This window comes from Anastrepha obliqua, chromosome 1 (genome assembly GCF_027943255.1).
Source record: "Anastrepha obliqua isolate idAnaObli1 chromosome 1, idAnaObli1_1.0, whole genome shotgun sequence".
Taxonomy (NCBI): domain Eukaryota; kingdom Metazoa; phylum Arthropoda; class Insecta; order Diptera; family Tephritidae; genus Anastrepha; species Anastrepha obliqua.
In genome coordinates, this window is record NC_072892.1 from 28,076,101 (window position 1) to 28,095,871 (window position 19,771).

General features: G+C 35.9%; 1 protein-coding gene across 1 annotated transcript; it reads right to left on the reverse strand.

Moving 5' to 3' along the window:
• Nucleotides 1-1,901: 1,901 nt before the first annotated feature.
• On the reverse strand, nt 1,902-18,784 carry LOC129247087 (poly [ADP-ribose] polymerase). Its single transcript, XM_054886008.1, has 7 exons — nt 18,553-18,784; nt 18,352-18,493; nt 12,952-13,294; nt 12,366-12,890; nt 9,362-9,931; nt 7,248-7,404; nt 1,902-3,192 (listed from the first exon to the last, which is right to left on the reverse strand). Exons 1-7 carry the CDS (start codon nt 18,664-18,666, stop codon nt 2,059-2,061), a joined length of 2,985 nt encoding a protein of 994 aa, XP_054741983.1. The 5' UTR covers nt 18,667-18,784; the 3' UTR covers nt 1,902-2,058.
• Between the last annotated feature and the right edge of the window lie 987 nt (nt 18,785-19,771).

A 19,771-nucleotide genomic window follows, 5' to 3' on the forward strand; every position in this document is an offset into this window, starting at 1 on the left:
TGTTTGTTTGTTTGTATATAATAAATAAAAAGGATCTTCAAACTACGCCAAATCCTGGAAAACCCCCATTAAAAAGATAATGACATAACCCATCATCTCTTTGTCGATTATAAGGCTGCTATTGATAGCCCGATAAGAGATCACCTATACATCACAATGTCTGAGTTCGGTATTCCCGCAACACTGATTCGGCTTTGCAAAATGGCATTGAGCAACAAGACCAGCTCTGCCCGGGTAGTAAACGACCTCTCCGAACCTTTTAATACTGAGCGAGGTTTCAGACAAGGCGGTCCACTATCGTGCGACCTCTCCAACTTCCTCATGGAAGTGGTACTGCGTAGAGCCGGTGTTCATCGAAATGGCACTATTTTCACCAAAAGTGTCCAGTTCCTAGCATATGCTGATGACACTGGCATCATAGGGCACTGCGAGATTTTGCAGCAGCATTTTCCGCTATCGAAAGAGAGTCAACTAGAGTGGGTCTGGCGGTTAACGATAGTAAGACAAAGTATATGCTGTCCACTAAAAAAAAATGGATTAACGGATACTTTTGAAATTGTCAAGGAATTCATATATCTTCGCATCGCCGTGACAAAAACAAACGATGTTAGCCTGGAGATAAACCGACGAATCACGCTTGATAATAGGTGTTGCTATGGTTTCAGTAAGCAAATGTGTAGCAGAGATCTCTCTCGCCTGACAAAACCAGCACTCAACATGACGCTCATTTTACTCGCGCATCTTGTTTCGCTGACTGATACAGCCGCTCTTGGGATATTCAAAACAAAGATACTTTGGAAAATCTTCGGTCCCCTTCGTGCTGGCGATAACAATTACCGCCAAATCAACCACGAGCAAACTAGCTGTATGAGCTCTACGACGATGTGGATATAGTTAAGTGTATCAATATTCAGCGCTTGCGCTGCCTAGACCATGTCGGACGTATGGATGCAGAAGCTCTAGCAAAGGTGTTCACATGGCAAGTTAGAGGATAACGACGTAGGGGAAGACCATGCTTCCGACGGTAGGACCAAGTCGAGGGAGCCCTGTCATCGCTTGGTGTAACAAATTAAAGAAGGCGCGCGCTAAGCACAGACACTTGGCGAGACTTGTTGCAGTCGGCCGTAATCCCGCACGGGCTGTGATCCTTGATCAGGCCATATAAGTAAGTAAGTAAAGAAACAAGCGGAAGAGTCAGTCAATAAGCTATTAAAAACTGACTATGAAATGGAAACTATCGACCAATGTGTAAAGTGACTAAAGAGAGATAGTCTAAGTTAGCCGTATCAGTTAGCAAGATGGTGAAGGCATATCGTGACGATGCAGGTCATTTCGCAACAGAGGATATCATTCAGAAGATCAGTAAATCGTTCTAGTGTTCACCGATTCGTCGGTGCGTTAAGTCATACATTGCAGGGTGGGAGAACTGTTGCCTAAATAAGACCAAAGTGCTAAGTTTTTAAACCTTCCAAAAATAAAAGTTCGATTACTGCACGATGCTTGATTTTTTCCTTTGTCCAACCGTCGATACTAAAGAATGAATTGACAGATTGAAATGAAATTTTACATACGTTCATATGAAGAGTGAACCAACATAACAAAAAAGCTTTAGGCTACAGCAACGCCATCTCTCATCGAAAAACAAACTTCATTAAACAACCTAATATGTGCTTATTTTAGTTTACATAATCATTTATATATACTCAATTTATAAATTTCTAAAGGACACCGACCTACTCCGTCGTATCTGACCCAACATACGTCACCAGCTAGGCGAAAGCCTCTGCTGCTAGTACAGCGTTTACTTCAGTTTACCTTATATTTTTATTGTCATGTAAGCTTTTTAAAATAAATAAATAAATAAATCTGTATTGCCCCCTACAACATTCAATACCAATAGATAATTTTTAATGAGGGGTTGTCAAAACCATTTATTGAACAAAAGTACATCAATTACGCCAATGTAAGCTATAACATATATTCGCAAGTTATCATTAATATTTTAATACGAGTATGGCATGTTGTTCTACCAAAATTATAATCTTTATTTCATAGGTTTCAGAAGTTGTATTTAAAGTTCATACGGAAAAGATACTGGATATTTACTTGGGCAACATCGTATACAATGTATTCATTGTATAGAAGAGAAGTTTTTAAATTTGTATCAGTTATTGGTTTACCAAGTGGTATCTCCACCCCATCCTCTCGTATAAGCGACTCTTTCGGATCAGGCATGGTGCGCCCACGACCTAAAACACTGTATTTGTTTGATGGTAATTTGGTAACGTATTTTGCAGAGGTGCATTCCATCATATCGCCAAGAGCTACTTCTGATAAAAGCATTAGACCTGTGGAATCTTGAGAAGTAGTGCAACAGTAATTTGCAGATTTCGAGACCATATCTGCGAAGTATATTCCCTTTCCAAACATATAACCCGTGACGGGAGCCTCGGGTGGTGCAATTTTCAAGCCATGCGACAAAATACCAGCAAAATTTATAAGTCGAGATCCGTGCCAAAGTAGTTTCCGGTTTTCAAGTTTCTTAAATGGTTTATAACGTCGCGATTCGCCCTGACGTGCTACTTTAAATATGTCAACGATTTCCAGCTCATACATTTTATGTGTTTCTCCGTGGGTGTTTCGGACGTAAGTTTCAAGTGTCTTGAATTCTTCACTATTTTTATCTAGAGGTTCAAGTTTTGCCTTTAGTTGCTCATAATGTTTATCCAGTGGATTTACGTCTTCTTCTTTACTTTCAGCTTGTAACATGCTAAAAGCACATTCAATTTCCAAAAGAGAATCAAGGACTTGGCGATGCTTCTCAACTTGCTCAATGGAATCCAAAATTGGGGGACTTTGAACCCCAAAACTATGTGGGATTAAAGTATAAAATCGATTAGTAGCATCAATAAAGTTGGCTTTAGCCCCATTCTGCTGTATGAGCTCATAAATTTCAGTGAGCACACTGTATGCTGCTTTAATTTGCTTCTGACTTAGTTTGCCTAATGGCATTTTTTCCATATCCAAATCAAATAACATCATTGTTTTTTTCATAGTGTCAATGTCAAACAATAGTTTCATTAAACTTTGAACCGATGTGTCTAGTTTTGATGGAATTTTGAGTTTTTCCGTGTCATTAACTATCTTCTCGTCCTCATAATCGATTTCGATTGGGAACATTCGACCAGGAACCTGAAGAGTAAACAATGGTTTTCAACGTTAATATAAATAAATAAATGATTGCTTATTGGGCTGCATTTCAAAAGTAGTATGTACTTGTAATATTAAAACAACAGTCTGCTTGATAATCCTTATATCGGGTGATTTTTTAGCTGCATGAGAACTATCAATTTCAGTATCTATGGTATGACAACGGAAATGGCAAACTGTTTTGCTCTTCCGTTCAGTAAAGGTTGGCAAGTCATCATGAAGCGTTTAACGCTAGAACAATGCTCCCAAATCGTGGTAATTTATTAAAAAAAAAATAAAGGCATCATCGGTCTTTATTTCTTTCGAAATAAGGAAGGAGCTGCCTTTACGGTGAATGACGAGCGCTTCAATCGCTCAAGCCACGCTGACGAAATTTTTGTTCCCAAAAATCAATCAGCTAAACATCGACGACATTTGGTTTCAACAAGATGGCGCAACTTGCCATACAGCGCTCTTAACAATCGATTTATTGGACCGATCGAATGGAACATGCAACTCGTAGCCTCGACGGACATATGCTGGATATTATATTCAAAAAATAAATGCCATATTTTATATACATACGAGATTATAATAAAAAAAAATCGTTTCAACAATATTTCTGTTTTGCATTATAATTTTAAGTTCTCAAGCTTTTTTACTAACCGGCTGGACCAGATATGTAGTAAGTGTAATGGTTGAAGTACAAGACTGGCACTACCCAAGTAGCTCTAAAGCGCCATTTTGAGATTATGATTAAGACATCTCCAACCAGCAGATAACTACATCCAACTAGAGTTGTTGATATAACGGAGAAGGTTAATGGGATTTAGATTGGAACACTACCCCAGGCTGTCAAAGGAGCTCCCAGTGACCTTAATCGTCTAGCAGGGCATTTACAGAGAAAGCACTCAATATCCTCCTTCTCTGAAAGGTCCCCACAGCTTCTGCAATGGGGTTTAAATGGTAAACCTAGCTTTTCCGTGTGTGTGCCGATCATCCAATGACCGGTAGGCCCTAGGTAGGAGTTTGGAAATTAAATAGCGTGGGGACAACGGGTTTTATAAATAGCACACAAAAAATAGAGCTCCATCTGATATTCGCTTTACTGAGAAATATGTTGTGCAATTCCCCTTTAGTAATACATATAGGGTGGAAGACTTCTGGAACCAATTCAGTCGACCCCTTTTTGGCAAGCTCATCAGCAATTTCACTTCCTTCTATATTCCTATATTTTGGAACGCTGATCAAAGAAATGTTAACTGCACACCCAAAAGCTTTGATCTCCTCCTTACAGAAGTTTACCAGTTTTCATCTGCTTCATGGCGTCGTCGGAGCCTTGATCGCTACTTGACTATCGGAAAACATTTTTAATATCTCCCTCCCTATGCGTTCCTTAAGCATTCTGCATGCCTGCAGGATCGCAAATACATTTATCTGAAAAACACTAGCAGTATTCGGCCGTTTTAAGGAAATTGATAAATCGGCTGATTTAGAGAAAAATTTAGCTCTGACTCCCGATCCCATCTCGGAGCCGTCAGTGAAGACAGAGGTACCAGACTTGGTAGAGATTTCCCCTCGTTGCCATCCTGCTTACCTGGAAAGACTGTCGCGGTACGACCCTCAAGTTCCAGTTTGCGGATAGAGATCTCTACGAAGTTCAGAGAAATACGGCTGGACCATTTAGATGAAATTCTTTCGTTCGTTTTGATGCGTCCCTGGATAGTTTAGAGCAGGGACTTCCATCCGTTGAGCCCGCTAGGGGATTCAACTTTTGTGGTTTCACATGTACACACAAAATACAACGAAGTATCAATATAAAATTTTAGTCATACCCAACATATTCACTAAAATTGCATGCAGAATCAACTGGTGGGCTAACGACACTTGGGATGTGTTCACAAAAACACTGTGTTGGTGATATACGAAAAAATAAATCCACCAATAACACTTCGTTGCGTCTGAACATCGACTGATTGGACGAGTGTGTGAATACATGTGAAATGATCATGCAGAATTCGGCTGCCGAATCTCACAAGTGACGAGGCAGCCGAAGTTCCCCTCTCAATTTTGTTTTTCATCATAGTCAAAGAGATAACCTTGTGAATCTATCATCCTTGATGTTCTAGACGGTATTGTACCTATTCCATTTTAAATATAATACAACGATAGTAAAATTGGTTGCGTTTGGATTTGACACAGTCTTTGTTGTTTTACCTACTACAACAAAACTGTCAAATCTCCTTGGTAAAGATGCTGTAACTCCCTCAATTTTGCTCTGATTGGCCCGAGCCATTTTGGCACGTAATTCCAGAAGCGTCAGCCTTTCTAAATATGCAAAAATCATGAAAATCGGTTGCAAACCAACAAAACTTCTACTCCTTCAATTTTGCTCTGATTGGCCCTAAACTTTGACATAAAGCCTTTCAGTAAAAGTGCTGTAATTCGCTCAATTTTGCTCTGATTGGCTTGAAGTTTCGGTACGTAATTCCAGAAGCATTAGCCTTTCTAAATTTGCAAAAAGCATGAAAATCGGTTGTAAAACAACAAAATTGTCAAATCTCCTCGGTAAGGATGCAGTAACTCCCTCAACTTTGCTCCGATCGGTCCGAAACTTTGACATAAAACCGTTATAGTCACGTAAGAATAGAGATCCGTCAATAGAAAATGTTGGCGTCAACTCGATACGATATCTCATCAGACGAGGATAATACGACACACAACATAAATGCTGAGGATAATTTAGAGAAAATCCTAGTTAAGATAGACGTCCAATGTTTAAAAAGTATATGACAATTTTAAGAAGCATAATTTAAACTCGAAGCCTTAGATAAACCGGCTGTAATTGAAATACTTCCGAGAATATTTATGCTTAAAATCTTTAATTGAAATATAACACAAAATTAAACAGAAAATTTTAGCCACAACCAACAACAGCGTGCACTGTCAACAGTGTCGATTGTGAGAGTTAACCCTAGCCAAGTTAACAAATCTCTTGCCGGCATAAATAGAGTGCATTGAGTGTGCTAACTCGGCAATACTAACCTATTTCCGACACGCAGCATCTACCTTGGCTTTTTAGTACAAAATCAGGTTATTGGAATTACATCACGATACTTATATAAAGCAATGCCCTTTTTACATTTATAATAAACAACAAAGGAGTTTGTTTGAAACCAGAAAGAAAAGCGAAATACATAAACAATTATCTGCAATAGATCGCAAGTACATAACTCCTTATTTACTATACCTACACTCCGCGTCACTTGAATCGCATATCTAAAAATTGTCTTTCTTCAATTTTAATATCGTGAGAACTAGAGACTTTCAAGGGGTTACAGGCTTTTTGAGTCGTCCAACTGGGGTATATAGTTCAGTCAAATGGCTTGCTTAATCGCTCTGATAAGTCAAGATATGGTCGAATATTGCTGTCCTGATCTATAAACTTTTCTAGCTTAACATTCACAAACGTTTTCGAAAATGTTTAAATTTGGTGAATATGGTGTTCAATTCATTAGCGTTAGGTTTTACCTCTATATACATTTCAATTTAAATTGCGATAGCCCTAAATTGATCACCCTTTATAACAAGAAACTGGTTTCGTTTTTAATGACTTTGTTGTTAATATTCTGTGCACTTGCAATTTATGTGATAAAAAACAGTACCATAAAGTATTAAAAAAATGGCTGTGATATAAGGCTTAAGGTTAAGGATCAAGAATTAACGCAATAGTCACCGTTCGGTCATCATTCTCCAATCCAAAGACCCTGCTTCCTTCTTCCTCCTGTTCGGTTTTTGTTTTGCTTCAATAATATTTGTTTATGAAAAAGTCAAAGCACTTTCCAAAAGTGTAAATAATAAAAATTAGAAATAAGTTGTTTGCTAATAACGCAAAACTCTTTCAATTTTTTTCGAATCGAAGGTTTCTGAACATTTTCAATGATGATCAGTATCATTAATGATAATTTTTTTAATTTTTGTAAACTGTCTACACATAATATCGACATTATAATTTTTTAGTAAAATAATCAAAGCAGTACAATGGGAAATATGCATACCTTAACAAAATTACGGCGATTATCAAACTCATTTCCAGTTTTATCACGATAAACTTCATAAAACGATTGCTTGGCTTCAATTAGGCCTGCAAAACTTTGCAATTTGTGATCTCCAATGGTGGTTCCAATTCGGCCCCAAGAACGGAAAATCCAGTATCTGTAAAAAAAAAATATATATATATATACCTAGATCAAAAGATTAGCAGGCATGAGAGGATAAAGGGCGTTTCATTCATATCGCTAAAGTGGTTTTTCAATATTTGGTTCGAAAATGATGGACATACATATATAAACTGACTGATGATAGCAGTGGAAATATATAATAAATAAATAATACAATAACAACAACAATCCAAGATACCAAGAACAATATCACGCCGTGGGCCTGAGTCTGGGTGCCAGCTGATCCATCCAAGCCGCAAGAAATTTCGAAATTTATCCAACTTGGCAACGAAGGACTATCCACAGATAGCTGGAGGATAGACCGAGTTGGCGAAGGCAAGGAGAAGCTGCGGTACGTTTGTTTTCTTGCCAATAGAGCTGCGCTCCTAGCTTTCGACGACTATGGTGAAGTAGTAAGTTACGGAACCATCAGAAAGTACTACGAGTGATCGTTAATGTCATCTCCCAGAGGATGTATCCGAAACCGCGTTGGGCACCTGTTCGACTCGAGCTCGGTGTACGCTTGCGTTGACTTGGTCTACGTACAGCCTGTCTCTAAGGATGAGTTTTACAAATTAACCTGTATAACTCAAAGGCAGCATCCGCTGCTCAGCTGAACAGCAAAATTAACAAATAAATTAAGGAATGTTTCAAATATTCATACAAAGCAACTTCGAAGTTTCGAACATTTTAATAGCGGTTGATTTAAATCTAAAACAAAGTTCTGTAAGTTTGTTAGAAAGAGCGAAGTCTGTTCTGGCGTCGAAAATTTTTTTATTGCTAGAAATTACCCTCAATGCTGTTTCCGGTTTATAACGCAACTTTCAATTATGCGCCAGTTTGCGTTCAAAGAATAAATAACAAGATTTCGTTTTTAAGTTAAAATAAATAAATAAAATGTAAAATGTAAAATGTTCCGCATATTTTCTGACGCATATTTCTCATTGGATAGTAAAGTTTTCTGTGTTATTTTGTGAGCAATGTAACATCGTAAATTTTATGAATTTGTTTAAATATTTATGGTAAACATCCCCTCGTTGTCCAGGTCGTTGACCTCGTGTTACTTCCAACTCGCTGTCCGATTTATCATCGGATGAATCTGAAAGGGATTTATACTCTGTACCCAGCTCCATTTGATACGTCAAATTCATCCGATGAATCTGCGGAATCCGCCAGTTTGAGACAAATCCATTTTTCCAATGCTAATGGGGTCATTCTTTCAAAACAAAAACCGTTTGCGACGAGTTTTATTTACAATAATATGAAAAAACGTGACCATCGCGTAAATTTTAAAATTTCCTCAAACATTTTCTTAAAAATAAATTTTTATATTTATCACTAAAAAAAAAATATTACTCTATCAGATTCAGGGCAAAATAAAAACAAAAAAACTGAGTTGATAAATGGAACATCATATATAAAGTGGTGCAAAATTGGATTAGTTTTTTGCCACTTTGTACTTGAGAGCAAGACATATTGAGCAGGTAGTATCAGTAAAGCAGCTGCTTTGATTTTTTTCGTTTTAATTAGTCTCTAAATTGACAAATTTTGCTTAAATCACTCTAAACTAACAATTTTCAGGGACAAAAACAATACCAACATACATATCTCTAGTTTTTGCTCTACTGCTACTACCTGTTCAACGTGCTTTGCTTGTGAGCAAACAAACGGTAATAAGTTTTCTCATTTCTCGCATTTGCGCTCGCTTTCTTCTTCAGTCTTGGTGTCTTTATTTTACTCTGACGGGCTCATATTCACTATTAGTCAAGATAAATTAAGGAAAGACTGCCTTGATTTGATAAAAATTATTAATCTTAGCGCTAACTCCATGCTACATTCCTACAAATTACAAAATGACACAAAAAGAAAGATTTGCAATTTTTTTTTATAAAATTGTAATTTATGGGAAGGATTTGTCAATATGAAGTTAGCGATAAGGCTGTATGTCTTACTTGTTTTTAGTGTCGCTCTCCAAAAGCTGTAGTTTGTAGTAAGAATTTTTATTGCGTTGAATATCTGTTAAGCCGAGAACAACATTATATTTGTCCTTTTTATGCACATAAACATGGGCGATGTCTTGCAGTCCGCTTTCTGGGTCCACAGCTAATCCATCTTTGATTTTCAACGTCATTGATTTTGCGACTGATTTGGTATAAATACTTTTTGATTTATTTGTACTTGCGACCTCTGGCACAATACGCAAGTTGGGATCAGTGCCCCAATCACAAATAGTCGTACTGCTTATATAATTAATTACGTTTGAAGAGCTACTTTCTACCATATCCAAGTAATTTATAGGTATCACATGAATACCAAGCTCTTTTGCTTTTTTCATTCGAGCTCCCATACGGTCTACCTCATCGCTTGTTGAAAATATTGCCGCAGTATGTTCAGTTATTTTTGTTGTAATTTCCCCACCTAGTTTACTCAAACGCACCTTTATTTTATTTTCGCCATTTTTCGGACCAATATAAGCAAACTTCATATTGTAAAGAGGTGGCCGTTCGCGTTTAACTTTAGGTCTGAAAGAATAAAAAAAAAAAATACGTGTTCAAATCAATGATTACTTCTTAAATATCATGAGCAAAAAGTTTTAGTATACACAGGTAGGATCATATAAAACATTTATGTTTTCACCACATTTTCTTCATTTAACGAACGAACATTTCTTTACGGAGAAAATACGAAAAATTTTCCTCTATATGTCTGGTATACCCTATGATCAGAAAGTACTGGAAATGTTTAATTTAAACGAACCGCGCACGTGGGAACTGGTCCGTATTTTTTTCTTATGTTGGTAGGACTGTAAGACACACATCTGTCACTTTTTAGCGCCATCGGATCATTTGAGAGATGCTGTACGTCGCAAACGGCCGGAAATGTGGGCAAACAATTATTGGATTTTGCATGATGATAACGCGCCATCGCACCGAGCCCAAATTGTGCTGGATTATTTGACCAAACACCAAGTAAATACCATCGTGCAAGCACCGATATGATATGGACCCATGCGACTTATTTTTGTATCCCAAGTTGAAGTTACCACTTCATGGAAGGAGATTTCAGTTGATAGAGGAGATCAAAGAGAATGTGACGAAGGAGCTGAAGCCATCCCTTCGTCGGCCTACCAGAGGTGCATGGAGGACAGGGTTTAACGTTGGCACATGTGTGTTGCTTCAGACGGGTCATATTTTGAAGGAGATAAAATAAATTTGCCTGAAATTTAACTCTGTTTTGTTTTATTAATAAAAAAACATTTTTCTAATAGCGGTCGCCCCTCGGTAGGCTATGGCAAACCTCCGAGTGTATTTCTGCCATGAAAAAGCTCCTCATAAAAATATCTGCCGTTCGGAGTCGGCTTGAAACTGTAGGTCCCTCCATTTGTGGAACAACATCAAGACGCACACCACAAATAGGAGGAGGAGCTCGGCCAAACACCTAACAGAAGTGTACGCGCCAATTATTTATTTATTTATTTTTTTTTTTTTTATTTAAACATTCCCGGTACTTTCAGATCATAGGGTATATTATATACCTCACACAGAGTTTGGAGTGCGGAGGGAGTGATTAGAAAGAGAGGAAGTGATGCTGCTCTAGTAAGCTCCGGGGAACTGTGAAGGCTTCAGTTGAGGTACTCAAATGAGACACCGGTACATTGTCCGGTCAGATAATGGCGAGCGAAATATTTTACATACATAGACCCACTACACCAGCTGCCCGGTAGGATATCACCACCATATTGGTGCGCTTGCCAGAGGTAAAAACCGATTGGTTCATTCATAAGTAGTCAAGTTCGAAGCCTGCTATGGGCAAGATACACCAAATGACGAAAACGGTTGTCTCTCATATCGGTTGCCTCTCGTCAGACTAATGCAAACCAAAAAGCTCTTCATAAAAAATATCTGCCGTTCGGAGTTGGCTTAAACCTGTAGGTCCCTCTCTTTGTGCCACAACATCAAGACGCAGACGCAAGAAACAGGAAGAGGAGCTCGTCCAAACACGCAAAAAAGGTTTAAGCGCCAATTATATATATATACATATATATATATAACATATTATATTAGGCTATGCAAACAAACGTTCTTCGTAATGATAAACGACTACTGCAAAGTTAAAACGTTTTTAGGGGCCAACGGAAAAATTGTTTGTTCTAAAAATTTTACATTTTAAAATTCAACTTTGACATTGAGTTCATAGGAATCAACGACCACAAAATACTCAGTAGTGATAACAATAATAACCGGGATATGCTTTAAATAACTACTTTGTTTTCTTTTTATTAAAAAAAAAAATGTATAATACCCAGCCGAAAGCTTTAGTTAGTACTTTTACTAATGAAATATAAGGCACCCGCTGAATCCATAGTACAGTAGGTTCTGTTTTTATGCGGCTTTTTTTTATGCGGTTTTGAAATAGTGCGGTTTTTTTTTTAAATTACAAAATGCATGTCGACCTATCGGGAATTGTACATATAAACAAGATTCTAAACCAGCTAAGCAAAAACTCATCACAGATTACATCAGAAATGCTAACCCTACAAGTATGGAAGATATATAAAGATATAATTTTCAAAGATACAATATTTTGTTTAAGCGATTTTATTTAATTATTTCAGATTCATGCGGTCTATGGAACGTATCTATAGTAATAATATGGGACTAGTGCCCTTTTTTATGCGATTATTTCAGATTTATGCGGTTTTAGCATTTGAAACGTATCTATAGTTTTACTATAGAACTAGTAGCTTTTTTTATGCTGTTTCTTTTTTATGCTGTTTCTTGCGGAACGTATCTACCGCATAAAAACAGAACCTACTGTATATGTAAAATTATGAGAACGAGCTTTATTTTATATGCATATAATTGTAAATAAATAAATATTTTTTTTTATTTAATTGTAAATAAATATTAATTATCAAATATTTATAATTATTAATAATTTGAGAAATATACTTACTCATTTGACTCATCTTCAGTTTTTGCCTGCACACTTTTGGATATAACTGCGATACTGGGGGGTATATATTTAACAATCCGACAACCCGTCTTGTTTTTGATTTTTTGTAAAAAGCTATATTTCTCCTTCAAATTTGTTGGTATTTTACAAGGCTTACGTTCTGGCTCTTTTATAAGATTTGAACATTTTGTCCACTCTGTTAATTGTCCATTACACAAATAGCCAGACTTGCTAAATAATAACTGGCATCCCTTGCACTGAGGACAAGGCAACAAAGCTCCAAACGCCAACATATCTGCTAGTTGATTCAAAAGTTTCTCCGAATCGCCGGTCGTTGGTTCTTGATTATTGTATTCTAACAAAGAATTAATGTCTTGCTTTTGCATTTGATCTGCTGCCATTTCACGAAGCTTAAATATATGTTTAGACTGTTTTTCTATTTCCTTATCGAGTTTTTCTTCCTCTTTAGAATTTTGCTCAATTTTGGCCTTCTTGGGCTCCAACCCAGCTTCGAGTTTAATAGCCCTATTTTAAATAAAGAAAAAAACCATAACTTTTATTTCATTAATTATGTATAGTTACATACGGTAAAAGCTTTAAGACATCAGATTGATCATCCTTTTTTAAGCTTTGAAACCCGGGAAGACAATCGCCCTTTTCAGACCAGCCAAGTTCGCTACGTAGCTGAGCAAAACATTCTACATGATGCCACAATGGTTGACCTCCATACTTCATTCCAACTTCCGTATCGTATACTGTTTTCCGAATGCGTACCTGGTCCTTTAAAATTTTTTGTTCGCATCCACGGCATGCGGCTCTGCCAGACTTAGCGTACTCGATACCAAAATCTTTCAGTGCAGAATTTTCCGTAGCTGATCGTTTTTTCCCCTTTTTAGAAGAGCTAACAACTGGTTCAGCCGAACTTTTATCTATAATTAAAAGTAACGATTTTTTTTAAATAGGATCCATCTTATGTCCATAAAAGAAAATATAAGTACATATGTAATGGTTTATTTTTCATTAGTGCGAAGCTTAAGTCGAGAACTACACCCAGGGTAACTCTCGAAGAATACACTTTTGTGTTTTTATTTAAAAAAAAATATTATTTATTATTGATATCGCCCCTCCCCTGAAACCCCGTTTTTTAGAAGAGGCTTGCGGTGATCACAGTAGCGCATGAGCAGCTCAACTGAAATTAAAAAATTAAATGATTATTGTATAAAAATGTTTTATAGTGAATCTGAATGGTTTATTTACCCAAAAAGCTTTGCACCAAAAAAACGATTTTTGAGGGGTTGAAAAGTAAAAAAAAATTAATTCCAGCGAACTATGCACAAATTTATAAAAAGTGAACCGTTCATGAACCGATTCACGAGGTTGTAACTTCGAATAATTAAAAAAAAAGTTATGCAAATCGGTCAAATAGTTTTTGATAAATGATGATCACCGCGACAGAAATTTAAAAACAACACGACTTCGAGATAATCGCGTCTAAAGATTTGCATGCACTTCATTTATGGATAAGTTCGCGCGCTTCCATGGTCTGTAACTTTCGTTCTAGTGCTCCGATCTTTATGATTTTTTGAATTTATATTTTTAAGATGATGTACTTTTAGAATATGGCATAAAAAATTTTAGATTTTTTAGTCCAACACAAGGTATATAACCCCTTAACAGAAATTATCTGGTAATTTAAAATATTTAAGAGGATAAGTGTTTTGAGATTTAATGTATGCCACATAAAAGCACTTTTTTATATTTAACGATAACTTTTTACTGTCACACCAACTAAAAAAATTATAAACATAAATCATTTTATAAATACAGGACATGAGAGGTACAGTATATTTTATTCTACGAACCATCCTACGATTATCGGCGAACAATAAAAAAACTACAATTTTTAAAACAAGTACCAATATCATTTATAAACAAGAAAAACGGTAAAGGGGCCAGGCTGCTACCCTGTGGGACGCTTGATATTGCGACAAAAGAATTAGAATTGCAATTTTCGATTTCAACAAACAATAATCTGTTAGAAAAATATGATGATTTTAACCATGTTAGGAAAATGGCATTACACCCAATGCATCATAGTTTATGTAAGAATATTGTATGTAAAACCTTGTCAAAGGCATATATAATAATTAGCTGATAATTATCTTGAAAAGATGATAAATTGGTAACAGTGGAACGACCGGCACAAATCCATGTTGGTGCGATTCAGCTATACTTTTAAATGCAAAAATTTACGATTTTTTTCGAAGAAAGAGTTTAAAAGGGCGCATAAGACTATGAGGTCGAAGTGCAAAACTCGAAGAAAATCTAAAAAACAAAACAGTTCAAAAACAGCTCTGTAATTCGAGACTTAATTTTATTTCCTTCCAACTATTAATAAAGGAACCAGTAGAAAATGATTTAGGATGTGGCATAAAACATACATAGATTTTACTGTTTATGTATGTGTGTTTTGTTTTATAAAAATAAGAGCAGAAACCATCAATATCACTTTTTAGGGGCACAGCATTAGTAGCATCTAATTCAGAGAAAAATAAGAGATCCAAAATCTAAATGGGATGGACAGTGGCGTCAATATCATATCATAACGAAGTGCTCGACAGTTTTTAGTAAAAGACCGCACGGATAAAACAATCAAATTCCAAAGTTTAGATTCAAGCCTATTTATCTACTGATTATAAAGAAATTTGTCAGAGGCATTAGCAGCGTCATGCATTTCTCTCTTAAGATAGATATTATTCATGTTAGGTTTATATAGTTTGTGTTACTTGTTTCTTTTATGTTTCAACTTTTCAAAGCTGAGGTCTACCATGCCATTTACATGGAAAAGGAGACAAAGTGTTAGAAAATATATCTAGATGTTGAACATAAAAGTATCAAAGCTCTCACTGATATCATTTAATTTAAGAATATTATTCAAATTTATGTATAAAATAGAAATAATAAACTCTTCAAAGCTCGCATCACGAAAATTTAAACAAGCAAATTTATTATTCATCAATGGAAAAGCATCAATAAATTTATTCCAGTGAGCATTCTAAGTTTGTCCTCAGGAAGGGTAATGAGTTTCTCAAATCTCTTTTTAGTATGCTCTCCCAGTAAGGACTTCGACTAGTCCATAGTTTGGTGCCAACTTACGTTTCGTAGCCTTACCTCTTCACTTATAAGTGGAATGTTTCCCATGGCAATTAAAGGATGCGGCTTCATGTCGGGACCGAAGCGAGCGTTCGTTGAAAAGTTGCCTCAGAGCATCTTCGCCACTGGAATAGTCCATGTCATGAGATGATGAACGCTGTTTACTTAAGAACGTATTGTTAACGCAAGATTTCCATTGGTAACTGTCCGTAGGCGTTCATCAGATCTAGTATGCTGATCTATTTCGTGCTGTATAGTTTCTTCAGTTAATCGTGCATTAAATTAGCGATAATCGATTCAAAGGCGTCTAGTATCTACGATCGGAACACATTCGGTTACGGCCCAGCCCATATGCATAATAAACTGCTCAGCATTCATCGGGAGACTCTTACTACCTCCTTAAGCTCCCGACTCCCGAATTCCGTTATCCGAGAACAATCACCACCCGTTGCAGACGAAGAGCTTCAACTTTCCCGAGAGTCCCACGTAACTTTGACACAATTACGTTCTGAATACTGTAGCAGGTTAAACTCCTACCTATCCAGAATCGACCCCGACATACTAAACATATGTCCGGCATGTGAAGGCACCCCGCACGACACTAACCACCTTTTCACATGCCCGATCAAACCCAATCATCTAACACCCCTCTCCCTCTGGACTTAACCTGTCGAAACAGCAAGTTTCCTGGCCCTACCGTTAGATGAGCTAGACGAAGACGACCGGTGATTTACACTACACTGACAGGCCAAAGTTACTGCTACAACAACAACAACAACAAGAGAGGAAGGGCCCACCATTGTAACTATAAAATGCCCAATCTGAGAACCCCAGGAAAAGCATAAAATACCGTCGTGCATTGCTTATTGTACGTTGAAGAGAAATGTCTAACGCAATTGTTAACCCAGCAAGCATTTAATTAAGGCTTTATAATAATTTAATATAAAGGGTTTTTCCATAAGGACGGGTATGCATGCAGAATGTCAAACGTGGCGTTTGCTGTGTGGCACGTAGCGCCGTCCTGCTGGAACCACATGCCGTCTAGGTCCATATGATTCAATATGGACCATAAGAAATTGGAAGGGCCACCACGTCTACCGAAAAATGGGCGCAATGCGCGCAACGTTTGCGTTAATGAACACTAATTTTGAGAATAAAGTTTTATCATTTGAACGTGCTGTTCAATCGTGCAACTTGCCATGATGATTTGGCATAAACAACTGAATAATAAACAAAAGATTTGACAGATGCCACCAAAACAAAATGGCTGCCACATAGCGCCAAAATCGACCCGCGCCAATTGAAAAACCCTTTATATGAAAATGTTGTTTTATCACAAAATGTATAAATGTTTATAAACAAAACAACTGAATAATAAATAAAAGATTTGACAGATGTCACCAAAACAAAATGGCTGCCACATAGCGCCAAAATCGACCCGCGCCAATTGAAAAACCCTTTATATGAAAATGTTGTTTTATCACAAAATTTATAACAAAAACAAAACGAAAAAAACGCCCTCGGCACAAATGTTTTTGTTCAAATTTTTAATATTTATGAAAATATTATTTTATCGAAAGCCAAGGGTTAATTTCACTCATTTTAAAAACCACAAAAGTTCTATCCAGGGTTTTTCCAGCGGTGCGTATTCTTAAGATATACCCTAAAATATATGCATTTAGGTAAGGTTTTATAATTCAAAATAATTTTTAATGCAGAATAGGGATTCAGAATAGCGTGAACATTCGGCCCACGAACACGCTCAGAATTATAGCTCTCAATCAATAAAATCCTCCTTTCTGTTACCGCAGTATAATGGACTGACATTCCCTGCCGATATCATAACGCTTTTTTATATTTTCTAAAAAAATTGGTGAAAAAAATTGTTCCCTTTTGGTTGACTAGGGTTTTTCTTGCTAATGTTTTCTCATTATCATTCCTTTGACATTGCGTCCCGCACATTTATTTTGCACGGTAGAAGGGCATTGGTAATAATAGAATTTTAATAGAATACAGATTATTATTTAGCAAAAAAAGGTTTAAATTAAATGTTCAATCAATATAAAGTGAATATTGTTCGTTTTCTGTGTTGGCATTTAAGTGAAAGGTGCATGTGGTATAGGGCATTTTTTTAAACTTATGCAAAAATACGCATTTTTAGCTTTAAATATTCCTATTAATTCTTAGTGGTATTTTATAAGTGTTGTAAATCAAAAGGCTGATATATTTGTGAGTTAAATTTTTCAATTTAGGTTCTCGAACTTAAGCATTATAAGCCAACTTTTCGTGGTAGTAATGGAAAGCTATCACCATTTATTTTGTACATTACAAACGTTTTGAACATTTTTAATAAAAGAGTTTTAAAAAAAATATATAGTGCTATTTAGTAAAATAAGTTGCAAATCAATTGTTCCATCAATAAAAGAAACTGTATAAATTAATATTGTTCTTTTTCGGTATTTGTATTCAAGTAAAATAAGTGTTTGTAATAGCGCCCATTGGCTTTAGTGTAATCCTTCATGAGCAATTTTACGCAAAATGTAATAATGTATTTAATGAAACTTGGTGAATATTGTATTTTAGTAAGAGTATTTGAAACTTGTGAAAAAAATAAATATTTTTAACGTTAATACAATACGTTTATAACAAAAAAAAAAAAAAATACCATAAATAAGAACGGTGATATATCGACTACATTTCTATGTAATTATTTTTAAATTAGATCCACTTCCTTAAACATTAAAAGCAAAACTTTTGTGGCCATAATGTAGAGCCAACTTTTCATCATGACAGAAAATCACAATTAGTTTCACAATTGTATGCAAATGCTTACCAACTTTCAACCTTAATCTCTTCTGATCTTCAAATCGAATGTTTTCAAAGTTTTCTATATCGCCTACAGATTGTGGTCGTTGCTTTTTGAAAAAACAATCCTCATGGAACCACATCGGTTGCTTTCCGTCATGAAATGCAGACTACAAAACAAAACATAAGTTAATTATTGTTTTGCTATCCTTCTACAGATTTCACAAACCTGAACCATGGCAGCAAGACGAAGCGATCCTTGAGGGATGCTAGTCTTACACATTTTGCAAGAGGCTCTGCCGCTTTTAGCATATTCAGTTTTATAAGGTAGTTCTAAATCCATCAGAATTATAATGAATACAAATTATTTCCAATTAATTATGCTTCACTCCAAATACTAAAACACAAAACCCGCTCAATAATAGATGCCGGGAATTTTCTATTTCGAAAAATAATCGTTTGAGTAGTGATGCAAATCGATTTAACTTAACAGCTGTTTACAGAGATCAACTTCCACAGGCCATAGGTAGAACTCGAATAACTTGGACAAGTATTTGGTATTTACTAACCTTGAGATTATACAAGAGAATGTTCTTAAGACAATGGAAAATACCTATTAGCTGTCAAATAACAAAAAATATTTTTTTGTGTAGCCTAGGCGTCCCGAAATTTAAAAAGACAGCTCTCTTTTATGGGTTAACATTTTAGTGATACGTAGATTATAATAATATGTATATTAATGACACTTACTAAATTTCCAAAATATATCAAATCAGATCATTTGCCGTATTTACTGTCGTCGAAAATTCATAGAGAATGACGAAGACAATGAGAGAGTTGTGAGTCCATTCGTAAAAAAATGTGAATACATTGCCTGCATAAAACAATTACGTGTAAGCAACATATACGTGAAATGGGTTTAAATGTTCTTAGAATTCCAAAACTTTGTAATATTGATTTTATATCTTTTGCTTCTCCATATTATTAGCAATCGTCGATGACAATATTTTCAAGAATAACATAAAACAAGTTTGCGCCATCCCATTGGCCATGACGTCACTACAGAAAGTAAACAAAAGAAAAGAAGTAGGGAAAATAGAAGGCGCAGAATAAGACAAAAAAATAATGTACACATACATTTACACTCAACGGTTTATTTATTTCCTGTATTTACGTCACTAAATATTTTTTATGAAAAAATTCCCAACAATATATTATTTAGAAAGTGTTAAAACCAGCTATAATTATAACTAATCGACTCCAAGAGTCTTTCTTTTTTTTATCAATATCTAATTTGTAACGTTAATTAAATAACTACAAAATATGTTGCTACAAGACGGCTACGCAAGCTGCTAAAATGGCTAGTGCTCCAAAGTGAATCTGAAACGAATGAATGAAAAAGTTCAAACTGCAGTTAAAGGTGAAAGTTGACGATACACAACCTCGGC

What these genes read in the sequence shown, in the direction of transcription:
- LOC129247087 (XM_054886008.1), bottom strand. Translation starts at nt 18,666, where the DNA reads ATGGATTTAGAACTACCTTATAAAACTGAATATGCTAAAAGCGGCAGA. An exon ending in GAGATTAAGGTTGAAAGTTG is followed by an intron (nt 13,295 to 18,351) that starts GTAAGCATTTGC and finishes TTTTAATTATAG; the next exon opens with ATAAAAGTTCGGCTGAACCA. An exon ending in ACTGAAGATGAGTCAAATGA is followed by an intron (nt 9,932 to 12,365) that starts GTAAGTATATTT and finishes TTATTCTTTCAG; the next exon opens with ACCTAAAGTTAAACGCGAAC.